General features: G+C 39.3%; 5 protein-coding genes and 2 non-coding genes across 7 annotated transcripts; all 7 read right to left on the reverse strand.

Annotated features, from left to right (window-relative positions):
- Nucleotides 1-7,631: 7,631 nt before the first annotated feature.
- Nucleotides 7,632-8,789, reverse strand: LOC108651212 (syntaxin-12). Its single transcript, XM_018100715.3, has 2 exons — nucleotides 8,099-8,789; nucleotides 7,632-7,820 (listed from the first exon to the last, which is right to left on the reverse strand). Exons 1-2 carry the CDS (start codon nucleotides 8,739-8,741, stop codon nucleotides 7,645-7,647), a joined length of 819 nt encoding a protein of 272 aa, XP_017956204.1. The 5' UTR covers nucleotides 8,742-8,789; the 3' UTR covers nucleotides 7,632-7,644.
- A 77-nt stretch (nucleotides 8,790-8,866) lies between these two features.
- Nucleotides 8,867-11,357, reverse strand: LOC108651216 (uncharacterized). Its single transcript, XM_018100721.2, has 3 exons — nucleotides 11,161-11,357; nucleotides 10,866-11,093; nucleotides 8,867-9,308 (listed from the first exon to the last, which is right to left on the reverse strand). The coding sequence occupies exons 1-2, from the start codon at nucleotides 11,252-11,254 to the stop codon at nucleotides 10,885-10,887; spliced, it is 303 nt and encodes a 100-aa protein (XP_017956210.1). The 5' UTR covers nucleotides 11,255-11,357; the 3' UTR covers nucleotides 8,867-9,308; nucleotides 10,866-10,884.
- Nucleotides 11,358-11,469: 112 nt separating this feature from the next.
- Syx13 (syntaxin 13) lies at nucleotides 11,470-13,987 on the reverse strand. Its single transcript, XM_018100714.3, has 3 exons — nucleotides 13,828-13,987; nucleotides 12,622-13,483; nucleotides 11,470-12,303 (listed from the first exon to the last, which is right to left on the reverse strand). Exons 2-3 carry the CDS (start codon nucleotides 13,283-13,285, stop codon nucleotides 12,128-12,130), a joined length of 840 nt encoding a protein of 279 aa, XP_017956203.1. The 5' UTR covers nucleotides 13,286-13,483; nucleotides 13,828-13,987; the 3' UTR covers nucleotides 11,470-12,127.
- Nucleotides 13,988-14,324: 337 nt separating this feature from the next.
- Nucleotides 14,325-16,190, reverse strand: RpS4 (ribosomal protein S4). Its single transcript, XM_018100722.3, has 5 exons — nucleotides 16,051-16,190; nucleotides 15,547-15,805; nucleotides 15,381-15,478; nucleotides 14,950-15,121; nucleotides 14,325-14,709 (listed from the first exon to the last, which is right to left on the reverse strand). Exons 1-5 carry the CDS (start codon nucleotides 16,051-16,053, stop codon nucleotides 14,456-14,458), a joined length of 786 nt encoding a protein of 261 aa, XP_017956211.1. The 5' UTR covers nucleotides 16,054-16,190; the 3' UTR covers nucleotides 14,325-14,455.
- On the reverse strand, nucleotides 14,771-14,914 carry LOC115563439 (small nucleolar RNA psi28S-3327). The gene has a single exon (XR_003980370.1). It is a non-coding gene; the product is annotated as a small nucleolar RNA psi28S-3327 (small nucleolar RNA).
- On the reverse strand, nucleotides 15,208-15,350 carry LOC115563438 (small nucleolar RNA psi28S-3327). Its single transcript, XR_003980369.1, has one exon. It is a non-coding gene; the product is annotated as a small nucleolar RNA psi28S-3327 (small nucleolar RNA).
- A 688-nt stretch (nucleotides 16,191-16,878) lies between the features above and the next one.
- On the reverse strand, nucleotides 16,879-22,309 carry Srrm1 (Serine-arginine repetitive matrix 1). The gene is made up of 4 exons (XM_018100705.3): nucleotides 21,832-22,309; nucleotides 20,448-21,436; nucleotides 19,431-19,892; nucleotides 16,879-18,725 (listed from the first exon to the last, which is right to left on the reverse strand). Exons 1-4 carry the CDS (start codon nucleotides 21,841-21,843, stop codon nucleotides 16,901-16,903), a joined length of 3,288 nt encoding a protein of 1,095 aa, XP_017956194.1. The 5' UTR covers nucleotides 21,844-22,309; the 3' UTR covers nucleotides 16,879-16,900.
- Nucleotides 22,310-22,333: the final 24 nt, after the last annotated feature.

Genomic DNA, 22,333 nt, shown 5'->3' on the forward strand with positions numbered 1-22,333 from the left:
TATCTTAGGAATTTATACGATATAGCTAGACATATACATATAATATAAGAGACAGGGAAATTTAAAGGTAATTATGAATATACAAATAATATACTCGTATAACTAATTTGGAGAGCTAGTTCAATTAAATCATACAAGGAATCCAGAATTTATTTATTGCAAACATATGCTCTACTTATTTATTTATGTAAATATAAGTTGGTCGGGGTTGGAGCATGGTGTTTACTTATACATATATATAATTAATACGCTACTATATATATTTATATATGTATGTATTTATAAATATTAAATAGTATTAAAAATGGTCTCAAGTAAATATATAATTATATACAAAATAAATATTAGTTTATAGACTTCCAAAAAATTTGATTTGTTTTATATATGATCAATTATAATTTTAGAGTTTGTATTTAATTTGTATTTATTTTTCTTATATTCATTTTTATGTTATTCTCTACATTTTATATTTACAATAATACTTTACATTCTATATTTTATTTATCAAATTATATATATTTTATATTTTTAATAAATATATTTGACAAAAATTAGAATTTAAAAAAATATTTATACATTTGTATGTATCAAATATATTTATTAAAAATGTAAAATATATAATTTGATATATAAAATATAGAATGTAAAGTATTATTATAAATATAAAAGTTAGAGCATATACATATATAAATACAGTATATATACATATATACAATTTTAAATATAAAATAAAAATAAAACAGTAAAAATAAAATAATGAAATAATGTTATATTAAGTAATAAAATTATTTAAATATTTTATTTTTACTGTTTTATTTTTATTTTATATTTAAAATTATATAATCAATATTTTAAGTTTGATTTATACATTTCAAGTTAATTTTAATATGTCTTTTAATTCCTTTAATATAATATAATATAATATTAAATTATAAATAATAAAACCTGACGGCACAGCAATATATCTCACGCTCTCACTCTCTTCAGTTTCCACGAATTTCCAGCTGTCAAATTATTGCGAGTCGTACAAATCAAGCGGCACAGGAGTTGCAGCCTCGTTTTTGGCCAATGCAGCGACCAGATCGACCAACATTAATAACGCTTCAGTAGCGCCGCACAAATGACAATAGCCAAGAGCCGCAGTCGGAGCAGGGCCAGGGCTAGGGCCAGGGATTTGGGAATAAAAGTGCTCAATAGCAATAGACGAGGCTTTTCAATAAAAGTTCCGACAAAGGCAGCGCCCAAACAATTGGGCAACGGCGACGAACAAAGCAGGCACAAAATTACAGCGCACGTTGGCTGAGTCGCTGCATTTGATTACGAGGAACCCAGTGTGAAACTATGTCCAGCTCAATGCAGAGTGGCAAAACGACAGAGAGAGAGAGAGAGGGTGGTAGAGTGAGAGCGAGAGATATGTATGTGTGTGCTCTGGCATTTGGCAAGTTGAACCGAGTCGAACAATTAGTCCACGCCCTTGAGCATTTTTACACCTGGTAATTGCTCCACAAAACGTCGTGTAATTTTTCTTTAACGCAACTCAAATGACTTTCGGCCTTGACCTTCGACGCTCGACGCTGGACGACCATTGTTTCCCAATCTTGACCGCAAGCAGTTTACAGATGCTGGATAGAGGCAAGGATATATGTATGCATGTGCCGTATTCGACTTTCAGCTGCGGGCCATAAAACATTCGCATTCGCTTGCTTTATTAAAGCCACGGAGACAATTGTGACCAAGGTCGCATATATATACGAAAATATATATAGTATATGTACAATATATCTGGGCTATTCCAGCTACATGATTAATGTGTTACAGTGCCTGGCTTTGTATGCAACTGTTTTCTATTGAGGCATTGTGCGTCTGTAGGCGTTCGTTGAGGATTCTTTGGCTCCTTTGTCGGCATTCTCACCTTGCCTGGCACCTTTCCGAGTTAATACGTTTACGATGAGCGCTGACTTTTGTATTATTATTATTATTGTTATTATTGTTGTTCCAGGGAATTGCGCCCTTTAAATTGTTTGGCCAGCTGAAAAAAGTACAGAAATGGGTCACATGAAATGAGTCGTATTATATATTATAGTAAACGCTGTGCAAACTTTTACCCATTCGTTTTTGATGGAGTTTCAATAAGCCAAATCGCTGGGTCATCAGGCACCAGGCCGTCCAATTAGAGAGAGTGAAGTGATCTTAAATTCAATTTAAAATGCATCAGCATGTTTACCGTAATAATATCAACACATTTATTGATGAACAGCCTTTGCCCGGACGTTTTATCTTATATTATGGTCCATAATATCGCCCCCGAGCTGCGTTTCCAAGCAGGCGCAGATGCAGACGACGACGCATCCAGGACCAGTTTTCAGTTTCAATTTCAGTTCAAGATGCACCAGGTGCAATACCTTAATGAGCTTTTCTTGTTGTTGTTGTTGTCGAACTAAACGAGTGGCCTCTGCGCCGGCGGCTGCTGCCTTTTTTTTTTTTGCTTTTGTCTTACGCATAAGTGTCTGTGGCTTAAATAAATTTTAACTTGGCACTTTTTTTGCGAGCAACAGGCGGGATTTTTTTTGGCAGCGGCACAGCTGTTGATGCCCTATTGAAAGCATACTTGAAAGGGGTATGCTGTGTTACCTATATATTATATATTTTTTAGCTTATTATTAAATTTTTGTTATAAATTTTTTTGCGTATAATGTTGAAATTATATTAAATATTTAAATAATTATTTATTAATATATGTAAAATATTTAAAGCATATTTTATAATATATTAAACATATTTAAAAATTTTTTAAAATATAAAAAAAAAAATATTTAAAAATTATTAAAAAAAAAAAAAAAAAAAAAAAAAAAAAAAAAAAGAGAAAAAAAAGCATTATTGTTTAATTTTTCATAATATAAGCAAATTATTAAATAATTGTTATATATAAAATACACATATATAAAATAAACAAATTTTAATACATTTTCTACAATTTAAAATAATTTTTTATATTATAAATAATTAATAGCATAATAATATGTTATAAAATTAATAAATGATATAATAATATGTTATAAAATTTAATAAATTATATTTTATAAAATATTACTATGTTATTAATTATTTATGATATAAAAAATTATTTTAAATTGTAGAAAAATTATTAAAAATTGTTTATTGTATATATTAAATTGTTTTGAATATAAAAATATTTTTTGTAATATTTTAAGATGTTTAACAGTCCGTATATAATTTGTGATTAAATAGCAAATTTCATTTATTCTCTAAAGAGCTAAATGTTATTTTTGCTTTTACCACTACAAGCCTCTTAATCAATTTCACATATTTTCCCTACCACACCCAACTAAACTACAGGGTATTGCAACAGTCAATCCAAATGCATATTCCACGCATTCTGCTAAATGTTTTTAAATGTTTTTCTGTTGCTCATTCGCGTCGCACTGTTTATGCAGTTAACTGATATTTTGCATGCCAGATAAAAATGCTGTATGCTGTGCGCTGTGTGCCGTACCTGTGCGTCGTGCGCATCTGTTATCCTGGCGACAGGCAGGTGAGAGGCAAGCCCAGCGAGTCCTGCCGCTGCTCGCACGCTGGGGAGGTAATCGATCTCATGCGGTTTATTTACATCCGTTATTGAAATTCGCTTTTTGCCTTTGGTTGTTCTTGTTGTTGGCGGTCGCCTTTGTTTTTATGAATTGGCTTTGTAGTCCTGGCTGTTGTTGTTGTCGTATTGATGACAATTGCATTTTGGCATGCAGCTGGGCTCCATTTACATCCGGTGCGCGCTTTTTGCAGCAGATTTTTTCCTTTTTTTACTTTTTTGTTTCCGATTTTAGTTGTATATGTGCAGCCGGCGGAAGTAGACAACGCATCTCCACTCCTTAACCCATCTATCATGACTAACTAGTTTCCTGATTTTAACAAGTCGAAATCAAAATTATGTGATTGAAACTGCCAATTGTGCAACGGACTTTTGGCCTGAAATGATGAAAGAAAGGAAAGTTTATACCAAAGATCGCTTATGCTGATAGATCAAATATAGTATATAGTATAGATATGAAAAATTGCTCATCTTCCTATGGTTTTCTTTCTTTTCACTCGAGTAAATATCATTAAATAGCAAATATTATTTAAACAAAATACTGTATAGCCAGTATGGGAATATTTTTATATTTTATTATATTATATTATTATCATTTTAGTTGCTTGGCTATTTACATTTATTTAATATTTGAATATTTATATAACAAAAATTATTTTATACGAACTCTATATTTTTATTATTTTTATATTTTATATTTTTAAATATTTTTTTGTATTTTTCTATATATATTGTTTTTAATATATATACATTTATTTTAAATAAAAAATTTATATATTTATATATTTTTTATTTTAATAAAAGACTTTATATATTTATATTTTAGTTCTAAAAGTATTATTATTTTTTTTTCTTTATTTATATATTCCTTGAATAATTACTTAAGCCCAACTTTACTGTTCTTATAAAAATGTAAACTTAATTAATTAAGAATTGCTTGATACTGACATCAGATAATATCTGACCTAGTTGATTAACCACTGGCAGAGAACCAAACATGTTTATTCGACTTTAAATATTTCGCTTGCATTTCAAAACATAAATTCCCCTACATCTCCCATGTTTAAAATATTAAAAATTTTATAAACGTAATTTTAATGCCAAGAATATTTTCTTATTATGTTTCCCACATTCCCGCATCAAAGAATTCCCAGGTGTAATTTCCATTGAGCTTGCCTCACCTGTCCTTAAAATTATCATCTCCATACATAATCAACAATTTCACTGGCCAGTACGAAATTATATATTTGTAGCAAGACTAAACCAGATATAAGTAAGAAGAAGAAACAAAATTCACCTGTCCACACGGATTTCTAACTTTTAATACATAAATTAATGCTTTAAGCAAAACACAAAGCAATCCACGACATTAAAAAGATAAAGACCTGCACACAAAGAGAGGGAGGAGGAGGAGAGAAAGAGAGAGAGAGACATAAAGGCATATAGAGATTCCACCTGCAGTTGAACATTCAAGAGCAACATATAATAATCCCATCAACATTTTTGGATACGCTTTGCAAATGAATTGCTCGGCTCGACCGGCCGGTTCAATAAGTGAGAACAGGAGTGGGAACGGCAAAGAGAACGGGAATGAGAGCGGGCCGAGTCGGACCAAAGCGTGGATAATAATAATGTGGAACCGAAGCCGTGTGTGCTGGGAGCCGCTGCCCAGGACTGACGTCGACTAGCTGGCGACTGTCTCGACTGGCTCGAACTGTCTTGCCGAACTGTTCTGCATTTGCACCTGCAACGGTTGCTCCAGCCAGCAAATTTGATGAGCCGTGTGCGTGGCTTATAATTAAATTGAAGTTGTAGATACAGTTTGATATCAACGCCGTTGCGCTACATAAAACATATAAGTATTCAAAAAAAATGTTATAAAGGCTACGCTTAGCATTTAAATACCTTTCACAAAAAGGTACAATGTTCGGGGATATTAAAATGGAATGAGCGTAAATTTTCAGCTCAACCAAAAAGTCATAAAAATAAATGCGCATAGGTATCTGATAAGTGAGAAGTGATAGGTAAAACACAGCTGAGCTGTTCTTAATAATGTAAATAAAATATATAAAAAAGCTAATACGACTAAAGGGGGACAGATGAACGAGTCTGGATTCTCCAATCAGACAGCAGCAGACTGAAAAATATAAAATATATATTAAAATATATATTATTATATATTATATTATTAAATATATATTATTATATATAAGAATACTGAACTTCATTTACCAAAAGGTCGAAGTGTTTGTATGTCTTTGTTCTACATTCTCTATTTTTTATTTTTCTCTTACATAAGTGTCTTTTTAATTTCATTCCATTTTATTCCGTTCCTTTACTAACTAACCAGCTTTTTGTTTTATAGACGACTGTTAAAAAAAAAAAAAAAAAAAAAAAAACAATAAAATTATTGAAAATAATTAATTTTAAGCAGACCTGTTTTAATGAATTAATTTTAATTTTAAGATTAAGATTAATATACATTATTTACTGCTTAACAGTTTGAATTTTTTTTTAATATTTATTCTAATAAAATGTACTCTTGATATATGTATATTTTTTATATATTAAATTGCATTAAATAAAAATAATAATTTTTTTTTATGTAAAGTTTACTTCACAATGGGAACATTTATTAGCTGTGGCGGCTAGCTTTAAAATGTAATATTGTGCTTTGATTATTTTGTTAGCATACAAAGCTCATATGCCTTGAGTATAAGTATAAGGTTTGCCTATATACATACATATAAGTATGTATGAGTCACATTTGTTTCTCTGAGGTTACCTGAGACCCAAAAGTTTATATGTATATAAATAAATAAAATATATGCATACATTTAAATGTGTTTATTTATTTATTTTTATTTTATTTTTTGTTAATTTTTGTGAAGAGTAACCTCAATAATCTATAAATACATAATCTCAATCAATTGATAATGACAGCTCTTCAGATAACTCCATTCAATAATTGTTCAACAGACACTCTACAACTACAATGCTATCCAAGCAGCCAATTTCGTCTTCTTCTGCCTTGATCATGGCCAACAGCTGACAGCTTACTTAGCCAGTCGAACATTCGCATGCACAGAAAAGTAAAAGCTGCCTCAAATATTTTAAATAAAACACAACAAAAATCTGCATATAAATGTCTTTGTCTTTTTTGAACAAATCAAAATTCACACACAGAAGCGATTGTATGCAAAAAAAATGAAAAGTTCATATATATATATATATGTATGTATGTATAAAATAAATGTATATATAATAATAATAAATGCCGCAGGTGGCCGCAAGCCGTGTCCATTTGTCCTTTGAGCGTTTTCAAGTGTTTGCCTTTGCCATCCAGTTGGACAAATTTACATGCGCGCCTCGCACACAATGAGGCGGCTGCAGGTAGGCCCGGCTGGGCATTCCAATCCACAGTGGACAATGGCCACACGTCGATATTCAAATAGTTTCTTTTTCTTTCTTTTTTCCATTTCATTTCATTTGTTTGCTGCTGCTCCAGGCACACACACACATACATATAAGCCCGTCGGGTCAAATATATTTTAAATGAATATACTACTTATAAAGGTTGTTTGCTCGTCTGATTTCCGCTTTTGTAATGCACATTATCCTTTGTCTGGATGTGTGACAAACGCTACTTTGCAGCTGTGTGGGTGTCCTTTTATACTCAACTGCAAGCCTTAAGCCTGGTGAGAGACAACCAACAGCAACAGCAGCAGCAACAAATCAATCAAACACTGTCTAGCGATACATTAATCCTTTTTTCAATTTAAACAAATTTTTGACAGACCAAAAATCTCATATCAATAACAAAATTCCTAGCTGAGATTTATCTAATGAAATATTGTCTTTAAAAAAAATTAAAAATGTATAATGAGTATAAAAATTATAAACTTGATTCGCAATTTTCAAAGGGGGTAATATTATTATGTATGTGCATATAAATTTTAGATAATATTTAATTTTATTTATAAAATCATATATTATATTATAAACTTTATATATTAGGAAAATGTTTGTATAGAAAATCATTAAATGTACTTCCAGACTATAATGCCAGCTGTAATTGATACGACTATCACAGCAATAAATAATAGTATAAGTATTCGACGACGGGAGGAATTACGTCTAACTTCTGATATTTGAAGCTCTGCACGGCCCTCCTCCACGTTGACGGCAGACTCATCGACCAGCTCCTCCACTTTATCTGCAATACACGAAATGTTTATCTTCACGAATACTACGAATAATATATATATACTATATGCTATGATAATTAATATGTGAATGGACTGCATTGATATGATATGATAGTAGTATTTTCCAAATGATATATGTACACAATTTATCAGACATTAAACGAATCAGTTTTTGGAATTTGTTGAGCCTAGTCAATAAATATGTCCATTTCTTAAGGCAACTTTAGTCAATAATAAGCAAATTCATTATTTTCTCTAGGAATTTGGAATTTGAGCAACTACTCACCCACCACGTCGCCCTGTTCACTTATCAATCTTCTCAGCTGTTTCATAATAATATTCACATCGACTACGTCCGCCTCGAGCTGTTCCACTTGCCGCTGGCGCTCGAGGAGCAGGTTGTGCTCCCGCTGCAGCTCCGCTTGTTCCTGTCGCTGCTGCTGCAGCAGTTCCGTTTCCACCGAGCTGGCAGTCTTCCGCTGAGAGGCAACGGCCGCATTGTAGCTCTGTCGCGAGGCCCTCGAGTTGCGCCTCTGCTGCGCGGAGTATTTCTCCAGCACATGCTGAAAGTCACTTTTGATCCGCTCCAGCTGCAGCCTCTGCTGTCGATCGCCGTTGCGTAATACCACCTGCAGCCGCTTGAAATCCCGACTGGTGCTCTCAATCCGCTCATTGGTTTCGCTATTGATATTGTGGATCTGCTCTTGCAGCGTTCGCAGGTCCTTTGTCTTGCCAGTCAGCTTCCACAGCTTCTCCAGCTGCTTGCTGCTGCTGTTGATCGCCGTGATATTCTGGCCAATAGCATCGTAGAGGGACGAGAATTCCGAGCGACTGTGGCCGGCAAGGCTGGAGCTGGAGCCGGCTGCACTGTAAATGGCAGCAAAGCCCCCTTGCCTTCTGCTTGCTGAATGGCCGAATGTTTGCGCCATAATCCGATCTATATATATAAGTCTACTCGATCGAAAATGCTTCTTTGGTCTCTTGCTAGCGCGCCTACCCAGCTACCTATCGAGTGCACTTGGCTTTGCGAAGTGACGAAAGGTGTAACCAAACAAACAGTGCAAGCCAGTAAATTTTATTTGTTTACAAATGACCAATAAACATATAAACATACACGAGGTCTGTTCAAAGAGTAAGCCACAGAAGTTATATACAAAAATATAAACTATAAAAAAGTTAAATGTAAAATATTTCCTTAAACAGACCTCGTATATATGTATATATAAATGTTTGTTTGTATTTTTATGTGCATACAATCATGCACATGTACATTTCTATTGATTATATTCAAACTATTGGCATAATTGACATATTAATATCATATTTATTTTACAATTTTATGAATTATAATTAAATTTATTAAAATGTTTATTTGTATAAGCAAATCTTGCTCAAGCAAACAAAAATAGTTTATATACAAGAACTTAATCTACAAGTGATATTAGCGACGATCCCAAGATGAGCTGCAACGAACCGCATGACATCAGTACGTCCAGCTGTAAGAAAGAGAAGGATATATTAGTAAATCTTAAAGAATATTGCATATCAGATCAGCATCAAAGTGCTACCGACACACCCTATTGATATTGCACACCTCCAATCAGACTTTACTCAACTCAGACCTAAGCCGGAAAAAGGATTCGTCTATAGCCCAAGGCACATGCCACAAACTCATGGCACTCGGAACACGGACAACTTTGGCATTTGGATAATTTATGGGCCGCAGGCGGCAGCAGAAGGAATGTTTCACAAATTGCCAAGTCATTTTTGCTACTTATCGCAATTAGTTTGTGTTTGTTTAATTATAAAAATAGTTTGGCCAACAAAGTTTTGCTGTGCGCTGACATTTATTGGGCGTGTTGCTGCCGCCCTCGTCGGACTCGTCAAAAATTAAGAAAGTAAAGTTTGGCATGAACAAAGCGAGGAATGCGGGGTAGGGCAGAATCGGGGAAAGTGAAAAGTAAAAATGTCAAATGGAAAATGTGAAATGTGAAATTGGCAACTGAAAAATGTGAAAAGTAAAAATTTTTATTTAATTTTTTCCAACGTTTCGTTTCGTTTGCTATGCAAATTTCGGCGCTTTTGATGCGCTTTTAATTAGCCCGCTCCCCGCATGGCGGAATAACGCGAAAAATCCGCTGTCAATTTGCTTGTTGCCTTTGTTTTTCTATGCTGATTCGTATTGCACTTTGATTCTGTTGCCTCCACGCACCCGCACCCGCACCCACACCCCCACCCGCACCAACATCTACGCCAATCGCATGCAAATGAGCGTTCGCTCGCCTCGCCTGCCATGCGATAGACGTCCAGGTGTTAACCCACCTGGCGGTGCGATGTTTGGATACACGGTTGGGTGCTTTTTTCGAAGCGTTTTACGTTTTTAGTTTTATGCTGCGAGAATTGAAGTGTCCTTTGCATATTCAACAGCATGCAAATGAACTGCACTCAGCCTGCAATTACAACAGCACTCGACGCTGGCAAGGCTGTTCGTTTTTTCATATTTGATATCCATTTAGAATTATTACAAAAAAAAAAAAAGAATTGAGCTTATAGGGCATGAAGTCTTTAAATGTCATATGTGGCTGATCTGGAAAGTTCCGCGAAATCCAACATAATCTATTAAGTATATAGAACACCGAGCTCATTAGATATGCCTTAAGAGCATTACAACAGTATTAAATAGCGGGCGACCTGGAGACGAGACGAGCAAACATCATCGAGCCTTTTATAGAGCACGTATTAAGTGCATAGAGCATCAAAAACATTTTATATGTGGGAGCCCACACAGCCGTCCAACATGACCTATCAGACGCAAGGAGCATCGTCCAGCGAGTTGGACATCCCAAAACATTACCAACATGGTCTGATCAATCATAATCCATGAATTAACCAGACCATCGTGTACTTCGTATGCGTTCTAGCAATATTTAAGAGCGATTGGAAGGCGGACAAGCAAGTATGGTTCATGAAGCAAACGCATCATGGAGACTTTGTTACACCTTTTACTAATAACAAAATTTAGTATTGCACCAAAGGACAAAAACGAAACATACCCAATATCATTTATATGCACTATTCATCCGTGCTGACAGCAGCCGCTGCAGCGGCCTGCGTCGAGTGATGCTTGGCAACCGCTTCCTGGGCTTTGCTCAGCTGTATGTAGCCCTCATGTGCACGCAAACGCAGTTCGCTTTCGACACTTTTGTTAACTGATTTGGAAATAACAGCCTTGATTTTCTGAGTCTCATTGAATTTGCCCTTCTTTGGTTGTATGGGAGCATCTGTAAGCAATAGCGAGGAATTGAGTCTCAAAGAGAATTTAACATGTTGCCAAACTTAATTACTCACTTGATCTGCGTGTAAAGGCTGCCTGTTTCTGCTGCTTCTTCTTGTTTTGTATAGCTGCAGGCAACTTTGCCTTTTTAAATTTACCCTGTGGCATTTTAATAATATTAAATTCAATGTAAACTACAAATTGAATTCACAAACAAAACACGTGGATTGATAAACAGCTCACAGCTGATGGTCGATAGCTTGTGGTGGTGCAACGATAGATATCTTATATGTGAACGCAAAATTGAGCACGTTATTTAACATTACTCCAACACTGGACAACTGTTACGGTATTAAAAAAAAAAAAGCTGCTCCACACTTAGATTTATTTTTAATTTTCCCAAGTTTTATTTATATTCGGACAACAACGAGTTAAATAGCTTTGGTTAATTGAATGTGTACATAAAATCAAATCAGATTATATAAATTGATCGTTTAATATCTTAAGCATATATACCGATAAGCAATTAACCGAGTTTACTCAACGTATATTATTTGCTTAACTTGCTTAACTACGAGAAAACAAATTCGAAACGCAAATTATTGTTTTAATATTTTTGTTATGGTTGCTTTTTGTTTTTTTGCTTTTGCTTAACAAGAAATAATTTAACATTTAAAAGCGTTGAATATTTTGTAATTTGTTATTGTGTTATTAAATTTTAAATGGTTTCTTTTACATATATATTCATATATTCTTTAATGTATAATTTTCTTTCTCTTTTGTTTGTTTCATACACATAACTACGATCTACAACGTGTTTCGGATTTAAACTCGTATTTTTATTGAATTTTCTTTGCGGTTTTGTATTTGTTTTTGTCTTTGCCCGCTTGGCGCGCGCCTTTTACTCACTTTGTGATTAATGCCTTATTTTTTATAAAAATAGTTTTACAAAACTTTTTAATTATTTTATGTGTATGCATGTAGAAGGGTATGTGTGTGTGTGTTTGTGTAAGTGTGGGTGTATACATGTATAGAAAACAATTAACTCAATTTACTGACTATAATGCCAGTTACAATTAATCCTATTATCACAGCAATCACTAAAAGTATCAATATCTTACGGCGGTAGCTATTACGACTAGCTGCTGCCTTTTGAAGCTCGGTGCGGCCCTCCTCCACGTTAGCGGCAGTACGATCGATGAGCGCTTCCACCGTATCTGCATTATGAAAGGGTTATCTTTATTAATATTTCTGTATGAATGGGAATCAGTTTTCATATAAATACATAATTCTCTGCGTATATGTTGTGGTACGATAAGAAAAAAACAAAAATTATTCGGCAAGGTTATCGGACAGTGATCGATCAGTTAACATAATTTTAATTTGAATAGGCGCAAATTTAAATTTCGGCAATCGATACGTGAATTTGTTATCGGAACTAATTAAAATTGCAGGTTTGGTTTCCCTTATCAATATCATGGTATCAATTAATCCATTGTTTTCTCTAGGGATTTGTGATTTAGAAAATTACTCACCCACTGCAGCTCCCTGCTCAGCCACGAAGGTGTTCAGCTTGTTCATAATGACATTCACATCGAGTATATCCGACTCGATTTGTTCCACTTGGCGCTGACGCTCGACGAGCATATCGTGCTGCCTCTCCAGGCCGGCTTGCTCCTGTCGCTGCTGCTGCAGCAGCTCCGTTCTGGCGGACATGTCAGCCTCTCGTTCGGACTGAGCGGCCACTTCATAGCTCCGTCGCGTGGCCTCCGAGATGCACTTCTGCTGCTTGGTATATTTTATGAGCACATCCTGAAATTCACCCGTAAGCTTCTCCAGCTGCAGCTTTTGCTGACGGTCGCCATGACGTAGCACTGCCTGTAGCCGTTCCAAATCCTGACTGGTCTTCTGTACCCGGGCATTTGTCTTGGTGTTAATGCTGTGAATCTTCTCTCGCAGCGCAGACAAATCCTTGGAGGTGCCAATCAGTTTCAGCTGCTTCTCCAGCTGCTTGGTGCTCGTGTTTATCGATGTGATATTGTGACCAATATCCTCGCTGAGCGACACAAACTCTGTTGGACTGAAGCCGGCATTGCCCGAATTGGAGCCCGCGGCAAAGCTGACCTCGGGCGTGGCAGTAGATATGGCACCATAATCACGATGCGTGCTGCTCGATGGATTGTTCAATGGCTGCGCCATAGTAATTCGGTTCTGCTCACTGTTGTACTATGTATGTGTGTGTGTGAGTATCGATATATCGATGTGTGTGTATGTGAGTGTGTGATGGCTTCAAGGGTCGGTCAAAATCTGTCTTTGGTGTTCCGCTCTTCTGTTTTTTTTTATTTTTAATATAATTTGTGGGTGGTGCGTGCTCGTTGGGTTTTATGACGCGACTGTCTGCGAATGTAGAGTGCTCGAGTTTAGCTACCACAACTATCTACAAACTAATGCGCTTCGCATTACACAAACAAACAAACTAGAGCTGGAGCCAAACAAATGATTCACTTCAGCAGAGTTTATCAGACATGCTAACATATGACCAACAGGCATACAAACATACATATCCCCATATATATGAGGGCATGTACATATGTTTCTCAATGCATGTGTATATGTAGATGTGTGTGTAAGCTCATACAATCACAAACATCTACACGCACACACACCGACAGCTTAGTGCTTGTTTTTGCCTGCGGACAACAGCAGCAGCTATATGGCTTCCAATTATTAGTATAAATTACCTATGATTTACTTCAGTGGGCGAGTTGATTTCCAGTTTCTTTTTAACTAATTTTTGCCCAGTGCGCAAGCCTTTCACTGCATTACACACAAAGACAAAAACTTGTTATCGATAAGCCGATAGTGATTAGTCATTTATCGATACACTACAGCCCTATAAAACGTTGAGCATTTGACAGCACTGAACTTTGATAGCCGCAGGAAATAAGCGCGCGAAATTCACCATCACTTTAAAATTATGGGCACTCCGCAAAACATTCTCAATGTCTTCTAATGCATTCCTGTGGAGATTGAGAAAACGCTGCAGCCCTCAGTTACAAACATTTCTTATGGTCCACCTTAGATTTGACGTCAGCTCAACAAAGAACACATATCGATAACAGTTACGAGTACCTTTCATGAGAAACTTGGCGGCTTGTTTAAATTGGTTAATGTTATGTTTAATGTACATTGCGATCTCTTCATACATGTTCCACTGCATCATTAAAAAGACAGAAAATACTTTTTCTTTACGTTGTTTTTGTAATTCCGTAGCTTTAACGTACAGAGTTATGCTAAAAAGTAAAAATCCTATTTACTCTTCTCCCCTAATCTGCTGCTGCTGCTCTGTCCAGCTGGCATTTAAAGTTTTTAGTGGGTCTTGGCGGCCAAGCGCTTGTCGCGCTCCTCCGAGATGCTGAGCTTAACACCCTTGCCCTTTGGCAGCGAGATGTAAGGCTTGTTACCCTTGCCAATGATGAAGACGTTGGTCAAACGAGTGGCAAACACATGACCCTGCGAATCCTTAACGTGCACGATATCGAAGGAGCCGGGGTGACGCTCACGGTTAACCACAGAGCCGACACGTCCCAAATTCCTGCCTCCAGTGATCATGCAAAGGTTGCCTGCCAGAAAGGAGAAGATACATATTATTATATTTATCGATGATAAAAAATCGTTTAAGAAATTTGTAATTGCACGTAAAAGTTACTGAAATGGCTGAGGAATGCTCAAGATCAGAGACCGTCGTATCAAAAATTGCTTTTGGCTTTGTATTTGAACCACGCAACTTGTTGGAAAGCGTTTTGTGGTCTTCGAACCAGCCAAGACAAAGGAATAACATTTCATTCATAACCAGAACATACCCGAATCGAACTTGATGTAGTCGGTGATCTTGCCGGTGGCAATGTCAACCTGCACGGTATCGTTGGCATGTATCAGAGGATCGGGATAGCGGATGGTGCGGCCATCGTGTGTAACCAGGAAAGGCACACCCTTAGCGCCCAATTGTGTCTTGCGCACCTTGCACAGCTTGTACTGCAGAATAAGAGAAATGAATATTGCGTTAACATAGAATTACAACTAAAATCCACATTAATTCTTATTGACTTTCTGTTTAGTTAATTTGTAATTGCACGTAAAAGTTACTGAAACGGCTGGAGAATGCTCAAGATCAGAGACCGTCGTATCAAAAATTGCTTTGGGCTTCATTTTGAACCAATTGGCATATGGAGTAACACTAAATGGTCTTCGATGTAGCCCATCGAACGATTATCCTAACCGAATGTGAACTCACCTTTGCCTCCTCGGCGGAGATGCGATGGATGGTGAAACGGCCCTTCACATCGTAGACCAGACGGAAGAACTCACCAGTCTTCTCGATGGTGATCACATCTAAGCGATAAACATAGATTATTCCGTTATACATTGAAAGTTGTGAATCCAAGTGTATTTCGACTTACCCATGAAGCCGGCGGGGTAGGTGGGATCGGTGCGCACCTTACCGTCAACCTTGATCAAACGCTGCATGACAATTTTGGTCACCTCAGCGCCGTTCAGAGCGTACTTGAGACGGTTTCTCAGGAAGATCAACAGAGGCAGCGACTCGCGCAGCTTGTGTGGACCGGTCGATGGACGTGGGGCGAAAACACCGCCCAATTTGTCCAACATCCATGCCTTGGGTGCGGCTAAACGCTTCAAATGTTTCTTAGGTCCACGAGCCTAGAGAAACAAATGTCAAACCACAATTAATTATCACTTAGCCATTACTTTCAAGCAAACGACTGCAACAACAAACAAAAACGCATAGTTTTTCTCATTGAAAATCACGCACTTGCACACAAATGCTCACATATTCAACAATTGTACAGTTTGTAGCATAATTTATTTTATATTTCACGGCATTTTTGTTTGTATTACGCGTCGATGGCAGTGTATTTAAATTGCATTTATATTTTCAGCCTTACCATCTCGTACGATACGTAAAAAAGGAAAGGAAGTTGACGCGCTGTCAGTTCATTTGACAGCTGCGTTAAGCGTTGCCAGATTAAGTACTTCGAGTGTGACCATACTAGCGTAAACGAGTAGTGTCAAATAAACGTATTTTAAGGGTTGCACAGACCGCGCCAAATATTTTAGAATTTAAAATACCAATACGTATCTTTTACATCTGTTTATTTTCTTTTTTATATATTATTTTAATAATGATCTCAAACGCACGCAAGTTTCGCTTTAGGTATCATTAATTATAATCTGTAAAACCTACTTAGACATTAAACGGTAGTGTTCTAAGCAAACTTTATTGCCAATTAACTGTAGCAACATGCCTAACCAAACTTTACTCTGAAGTTCGATTCATGATTTTTTTTAGACTTTTTTTGTTGTTTTTTGGTAAAAGCACAATGGCCTTTATTTGTTATTATAGTTTTTTTTATGTTTTATATTGAGAAATTTCTTGCATTTTTGTACATAATACAAAGTGTATTTATCATGCACGAATTCGGATTTTTTTGTATTAGGTTCGACGCGCAAAGTGACTTAAAAGTATGAAATAATTTGTTAGAAATATTATTTGATGTATGGTAAATATGAATGTTACGTTAGTGTTTAAATGGCTACGCATCTGTTCGTACATAAGTCTGTCTGTCGCTTGTCGCATTTAACTGCAATGAGGGAGCGGAATTTGTTAAAGTTTCATTCCTTTCTTCAATTATATTATATATTTAGTCAGTTGCTTTCTGCTTCCTCTTCAGCTATGTTGTAGCCGTTTGTTGTTGTTGTTGTTGTTGTTGATGATGATGTTAGTGTTGCTGTTGCTCAGTCCAACTTTTTCATTGATTTGAGCGCACGCTCGCGCAGTTGCTTCTCCAGGTCCTCATTGATGCCAGGGCCGCCAGTTATCATCAACGGAAGTTTACCGTTCCGTTTGGTTGCAGTCCTCGACGTGGCATGATGCTGCTCATCATCCTCATCACCGCTGCTCTGCGAGCTACTCTCCTGCCTATGCTTGGCACTGCTGCTGCTCTTTCGCTTATGCTTCTTATGCTTCTTGCTCTTCTTGCTGTGCTTCTTATGTTTCTTATGTTTACGCTTCTTCGACGTCGATTCGTCCTCCGAGGCAGAGTCGCTGTCGCTGCTATCGGCCGCTTTCTTGGACTTCTTGCGTTTCTTTTTGGGCAAACGTTCGTCCTCCGAGTCGCTGCCGGCGCTGTCATCTCTTCGTGACTTCTTATGACTTCGCTTGCGACTTCTGTCCAAGCTTCGCTGCTTCTCTGTCGGCACTCTCTCCTCGCTGGACACGCTGCGCCGTACTTTCTTGTCGCCGCTGCGACGCTTCTCTTTCTCCTTCTCTCTCTCGCGTTCGCTTCGGCTTGCAGTCGTTGTTTCCTCTCTGCGCTTCAGCTGCGACTTCTTCTTGTGGCGCTCATCGCTGCTGTCGTCATCGTCGTCGTCGCTGCGCTCGCTGCTGCTGCTGCTGCCCGAACTGCGCGACTTGGCCTTGGCCTTGCTGCTAGAGCTTTTACTTGGCTCGGCCGCCGAAGCTTTTGCTGCCTTCGAGCTGCTTTTGACGCTATGCGCCGAGCGACGCGACTGATGGCGCTGCTGCTGCTTCTTCGTCGGGCGCTCCTCATCCTCGCTATCGTCGCTGTCATCGGCGCTGCTGTCCGAGCTGCTGCTCTGGCTGTTGTCGCGTGCCTTCTTTGGTGCTGCGGCAGCGTTGCGCTCGTGCGACTTAAGGAACGGCGACGGTGTGCGCGAGAGGCTGGCTAAGCTTGGACGCGCTGACTGCGAGCGCGCTGCCGGTGGCTGGGACTGCGCTGGCTGCTGCTGCTGCGGCTGTGACTCGAGTTTGCGCTGCGGCGGCTGCTGTTCTAGATGCTGCTCCAGATGCTGCGACGGCTCCTCGCGACAGAGATCAATGGTGTTGACAGTCGGCCCGGAAAACTCAACGGAACGACGCGCCGCTGCTGCGGGACTGGGACGACGTCGCTGCTGCGGTCGCGACTTGGAACGACTGCGGCTGCGACTGTGCTTCGTGGGTCGGCCGCTGGAGCGACTGCGGGTGCGACTACGATTTCTGGCCAATGGACTGACGCTGCGCTGCGGCTGGCGACGTGCAGCAACGGGACTGGCGCTGCCCGAGCTGGAGCGACGCATGCGCTGCGGCTGCTGCTGCTGATTGCGCATGGCCTGGCGCTGATCGGGATGATTCTGATCCCAGCGATTGTAGTTGCCCTGCGGCGAGCCACGCCGATCGAAGCGACGTGCCGGCGAGAACTGCTTACGGAACTGGCCCTGCTGCTGCTGCGGACCGCCCGGGCCGGGTGACTGGCGGCGATCCCGTGAATAACGACGCTGACCACCACCGCCCTGCGGCGACTGACGCCGATCGAAGCGCCGTCCGCCATTGGGACTGTTGTGCCTGGCCTGCCAGGGGATCCGGCCACCGCCGCCGCCACGCTGATTGGGACTGCCGCCGCGGTATTGCTGCTGCCACATATTCCGGTGGTTGCCGCCGCCGCCGCCGCCGCCGCCTCCTCTGCCGCCACCACCACCACGACCTCCACCGCCGCCTCCTCCACCTCCACCGCCTCCGCCACCGCGGAAATGCATCGGCGGCGAGCGTCGGCGATTATTAAAACTGTTGTAATGATGGTGCAAAAAAAATGGCATTTAGACAAGTTTAGGCTCAATAGAAATCGAGAAGACTCTAGACAGATATGACAGGAACTAAACTAAGAGACAACTGACATCGATTACATCGACTGCAAAGTATCGATGTCTGCAGAAAACTGAGACAACTGACAAATGACAACTGACAGCTGAGAAGAGACAGACGAGTGACAAGTCCAGTTATGTCAGCATATGCTAACTGTAATTCAAAATAATTAGTCATAAAATGTCATAGATGAAAAATCTATAATTGTACAATCTAATTAATTAAAGAACGTTTGCAAAAATTATATATGTACAAAAAGAAAAGCAAGCCTTTAAATGATAAATAATTGAAACAGTATAAAAGAAGAATTAGAGACGTCCTGAAAGCTTTTTTCAGACAATCAAGACCATAAAATCCCTACGATTTAGATCTATTCTATTATCACTATCTCTTCCTTTGTTAGAGAAAATATAAATAGCATAAATATATACATACATACTCTTCTAAATATTCATAAGCCCATGATTTAGCCGTTTTATAAAATATAGATATGATAAATATCATCCAGAAGCTATACATATCAAAATTAACAGGAATAATCTCATAATCCTACCCTATGTTATCTACTTGCTGTCATACAAACATTTTTTTAAGCATATGTATATATGAATATATATGTATTCTTACCGCCTGGGTGATCTGGAGTAGCGCATCGGCGATCTGGATAACATGCGGGAGCGCGAACGACGTCGCGAATTGGAGCGCTGAAAGCGTCTATCACCGCCACCGCCGCCATTATCCTGGCGCATGGGACTGCGTCCGCGCGGCGAGAAGCGTCTGCCATGTGGCGGCGGTCGTCTGCCACCCCCGCCTCCGCCACCGCCTCCAAATTGCCTGGCACGACCATCGCCTCGCTCAATGGAGCTGGCGGAATCATCACGATTGCTGCGATACTGTCGCTTATTCTGCACGCTGTTCTTGTTGCGTCGATGTTCGAACTGTGGATCCTGTTGGCGCTCCGGCGACAGCGAAATGCTGCTGGCGCGCGAACGCGAGCTGCGACGACGCCGATTACTGCGCGCCGAGGAGCGTGAAGAGCTGCGCGAACGAGAACGAGCTTTTGGCGAGCCTTTGCCTCCGCTTCGGGATCTGTGAAGGAATGAAGTAATTATTAATATATGTAGCTTCAAAGATGATGAGCTTAGAGATGTTGATTTACAGAAAGTAGTGAAGGTATTAACATTATTGTTTCAAATAACGAGATGTTGATATACTAAAACGTAGGATTTTTGATAATAAAAGAAGCAATGAATAAATCTATTATCATCGTTTCAAATGATTACAAATTAGGATGATGTGAATACATACAATATCATGTTTACATCAAATGCATCTATATGAGTTTACTAAACATTTCATCTAACAAATTAATATTTTAGAATTATTGTTTGTCAAACTAATATTTAGATCTGGTTATTGACTAACATAGGTATATACAAAAGCTCATTTAGATCTTGAGAACTAGAAATAGTTTTGATAATAACTGCATGGGCGGAAAACATTTTCTTATAGGGAACAACGACTATAATACGTATAAATATTTAAATACATTTGTTCTTTACTGTAAACAATCTATTAGTCTACAACTCCTATTTTTTCAAGTCTATCAACATCTCTCATCTGGCTTTAATTGTGCTTAGCTACCTGGAGCGACTGCGCGTTGAACGCGAGCGCGAACGTGAACGCGATTTGGCCTTTGTTTTGGACTTGGATGCAACGGCTGGCGATGATTTCTGGACCGAATGGCGCCCGTTTAAAGTCTTGGCAGCAGCGCCCCCAGCGTCTGTGGAGGCTGCTCGTTGCGGCGAGCGATTCGATCGTGAGCGGGAATGTGATCGCCGGCGACTGCTACGACGTTCTCGCGATGTAGCACGTCCACCGCTGCCACCTGTCGCTGAGCCTGCTGCAGCTGCTGCTGTCCCACCGCTGCCACTTCCGCCTCCCGTTGCACCTGGTGAGCCGCCACCACCTCCAGCACCACCGCCACCGCGTTTGCGTAGGCGAGCAGCTGCATTTGCAGCCGCCTCTCGGGCAGCACTGTTGATGGGCACTGCAGGAATGCCGCCGTTATTGGAGGCTGCTGCCATTTTGGAGGTCGAGCGACTGCGGGAGCGCGATTTTGATCTGTCGTGACGTCGCGGCTTATCCCGTGAGCGCGATGGGGATCTGGAGCGTGAGCGAGAGCGTGAGTGATCACGTTGACGCTGCTGTTGCTGACGCTGCTTTTGCTGCTGCTGCTGCTCCTCCTCACGCTTGAGTATCTCATCCTTCTTCTGCTGTATAAACTCTGCAGGAATGCCGCTGTCACTCTCTTGGGCAGAGAGCAGAAGCGCCCATAGCTCGCCCATAAATTGGCGGGCATTGCGCCCGTTGAGGAAGCCGGTCATATTGATTTGCATTTTCTTGGGACACGGATATTTCTCCTCCTCCAACTGATTGTAAACAAACTCAACAACGACATCATCCTCAATGTGCAGAATGTCAGTGATTTTCTTACTTATCCAAGGGCGCAGCACATCGAGCTTAACTTTCGACATGTCAACACGCTTATTGAGGCAATCACCGAATTTCATTTGCTTCATCAGCTTCTTTTCCTTGTCGCTGAAGCGCGTGTCCTGCTGCTGATTGGTGCCCTAAAAATTAAAATAAAAAAGCCAAAACAACAAAATTTAAAATAAATTCAATACAACATATGTATGTATATATTTTATTTGAGTGCAATCTTTATTAAATCTGTTTAAATTATGCTCGCATTTATTTCGCATATTCAAATGACTTCCAGAGTTAATGATAAAAAATGTCTTGAGAATAAAAGAGATAAATAATCAAGAGCGTAAGCATTGCCTGCTAAAGCTCAGCATAAAGCATTGCTGATCATGAAAATATGTAGGTACTCTCTCTATTTATCTTTGCTCTCTTTTTCTCTTGTGGCTTGCAGTTTTGCAGCGCCGTTTATCGATTGTTTGTCGGGCAGCGCAATTGAAGCACCCCTTGGAATAAACGAACATAAGGCGTAACAACAACGTACCGTGAACATCATTTTGAGGCTGAAAGCAGTTGCACACACGCTAGCGTTAAATGATTTTAACTGTGCCGGCTAACTGGCGTTGTTTTTATTTCATGCCACAGTTATATGCGCGCGCCCACAAATCAACAAAAATTCTGTAATATTTAACTGTAACCCGGCACCACGCAACAAAATTGTCACCTATACACACACATGCACATGTATACACGGGCACACACACACAAAACACTCAGCGCGTGTGTGTTAGTGCGAGTGCGGGGCGATTAAGTATGCGGCGCTAAATGCACGAAAACAACTATGCAAGCAGTAGAATTACACAATGTAATTGCTAAACTGTATGCCGAATTACACTCGCTGCACTTTTGTTAGCTTCTGTTTGCTCGTTTTCTAATTTTTCGCTAAAAATTTATGCGTGTAGCTAGTGCTGAGACGAAGCAAAACGATACACGGCAGGCAGAGTGATGAGCGATAGTTGTAGCGGCAGCGCATGCACTTTGCGTAC

The sequence above is a fragment of the Drosophila navojoa genome, chromosome 4 (assembly GCF_054131105.1).
Source record: "Drosophila navojoa isolate 15081-1374.11 chromosome 4, UAZ_NAV_1.0, whole genome shotgun sequence".
Classification (NCBI taxonomy): Eukaryota; Metazoa; Arthropoda; class Insecta; order Diptera; family Drosophilidae; genus Drosophila; species Drosophila navojoa.

Coding starts and splice junctions, on each gene's coding strand:
- LOC108651212 (XM_018100715.3), bottom strand. CDS start 8,741: ATGGCGCAAACATTCGGCCATTCAGCAAGCAGAAGGCAAGGGGGCTTT. Junction 7,821..8,098: donor TGAACAGGGCGACGTGGTGG/GTGAGTAGTTGC, acceptor CGTGTATTGCAG/ATAAAGTGGAGGAGCTGGTC.
- LOC108651216 (XM_018100721.2), bottom strand. CDS start 11,254: ATGCCACAGGGTAAATTTAAAAAGGCAAAGTTGCCTGCAGCTATACAA. Junction 11,094..11,160: donor AGCCTTTACACGCAGATCAA/GTGAGTAATTAA, acceptor TATTGCTTACAG/ATGCTCCCATACAACCAAAG.
- Syx13 (XM_018100714.3), bottom strand. CDS start 13,285: ATGGCGCAGCCATTGAACAATCCATCGAGCAGCACGCATCGTGATTAT. Junction 12,304..12,621: donor TGAGCAGGGAGCTGCAGTGG/GTGAGTAATTTT, acceptor TTCATAATGCAG/ATACGGTGGAAGCGCTCATC.
- RpS4 (XM_018100722.3), bottom strand. Junction 15,122..15,380: donor TCTCCGCCGAGGAGGCAAAG/GTGAGTTCACAT, acceptor CTTATTCTGCAG/TACAAGCTGTGCAAGGTGCG. Junction 14,710..14,949: donor CTACATCAAGTTCGATTCGG/GTATGTTCTGGT, acceptor CCTTTCTGGCAG/GCAACCTTTGCATGATCACT.
- Srrm1 (XM_018100705.3), bottom strand. Junction 19,893..20,447: donor TCAACGCGCAGTCGCTCCAG/GTAGCTAAGCAC, acceptor ATTCCTTCACAG/ATCCCGAAGCGGAGGCAAAG. Junction 18,726..19,430: donor TACTCCAGATCACCCAGGCG/GTAAGAATACAT, acceptor TCATTACAACAG/TTTTAATAATCGCCGACGCT.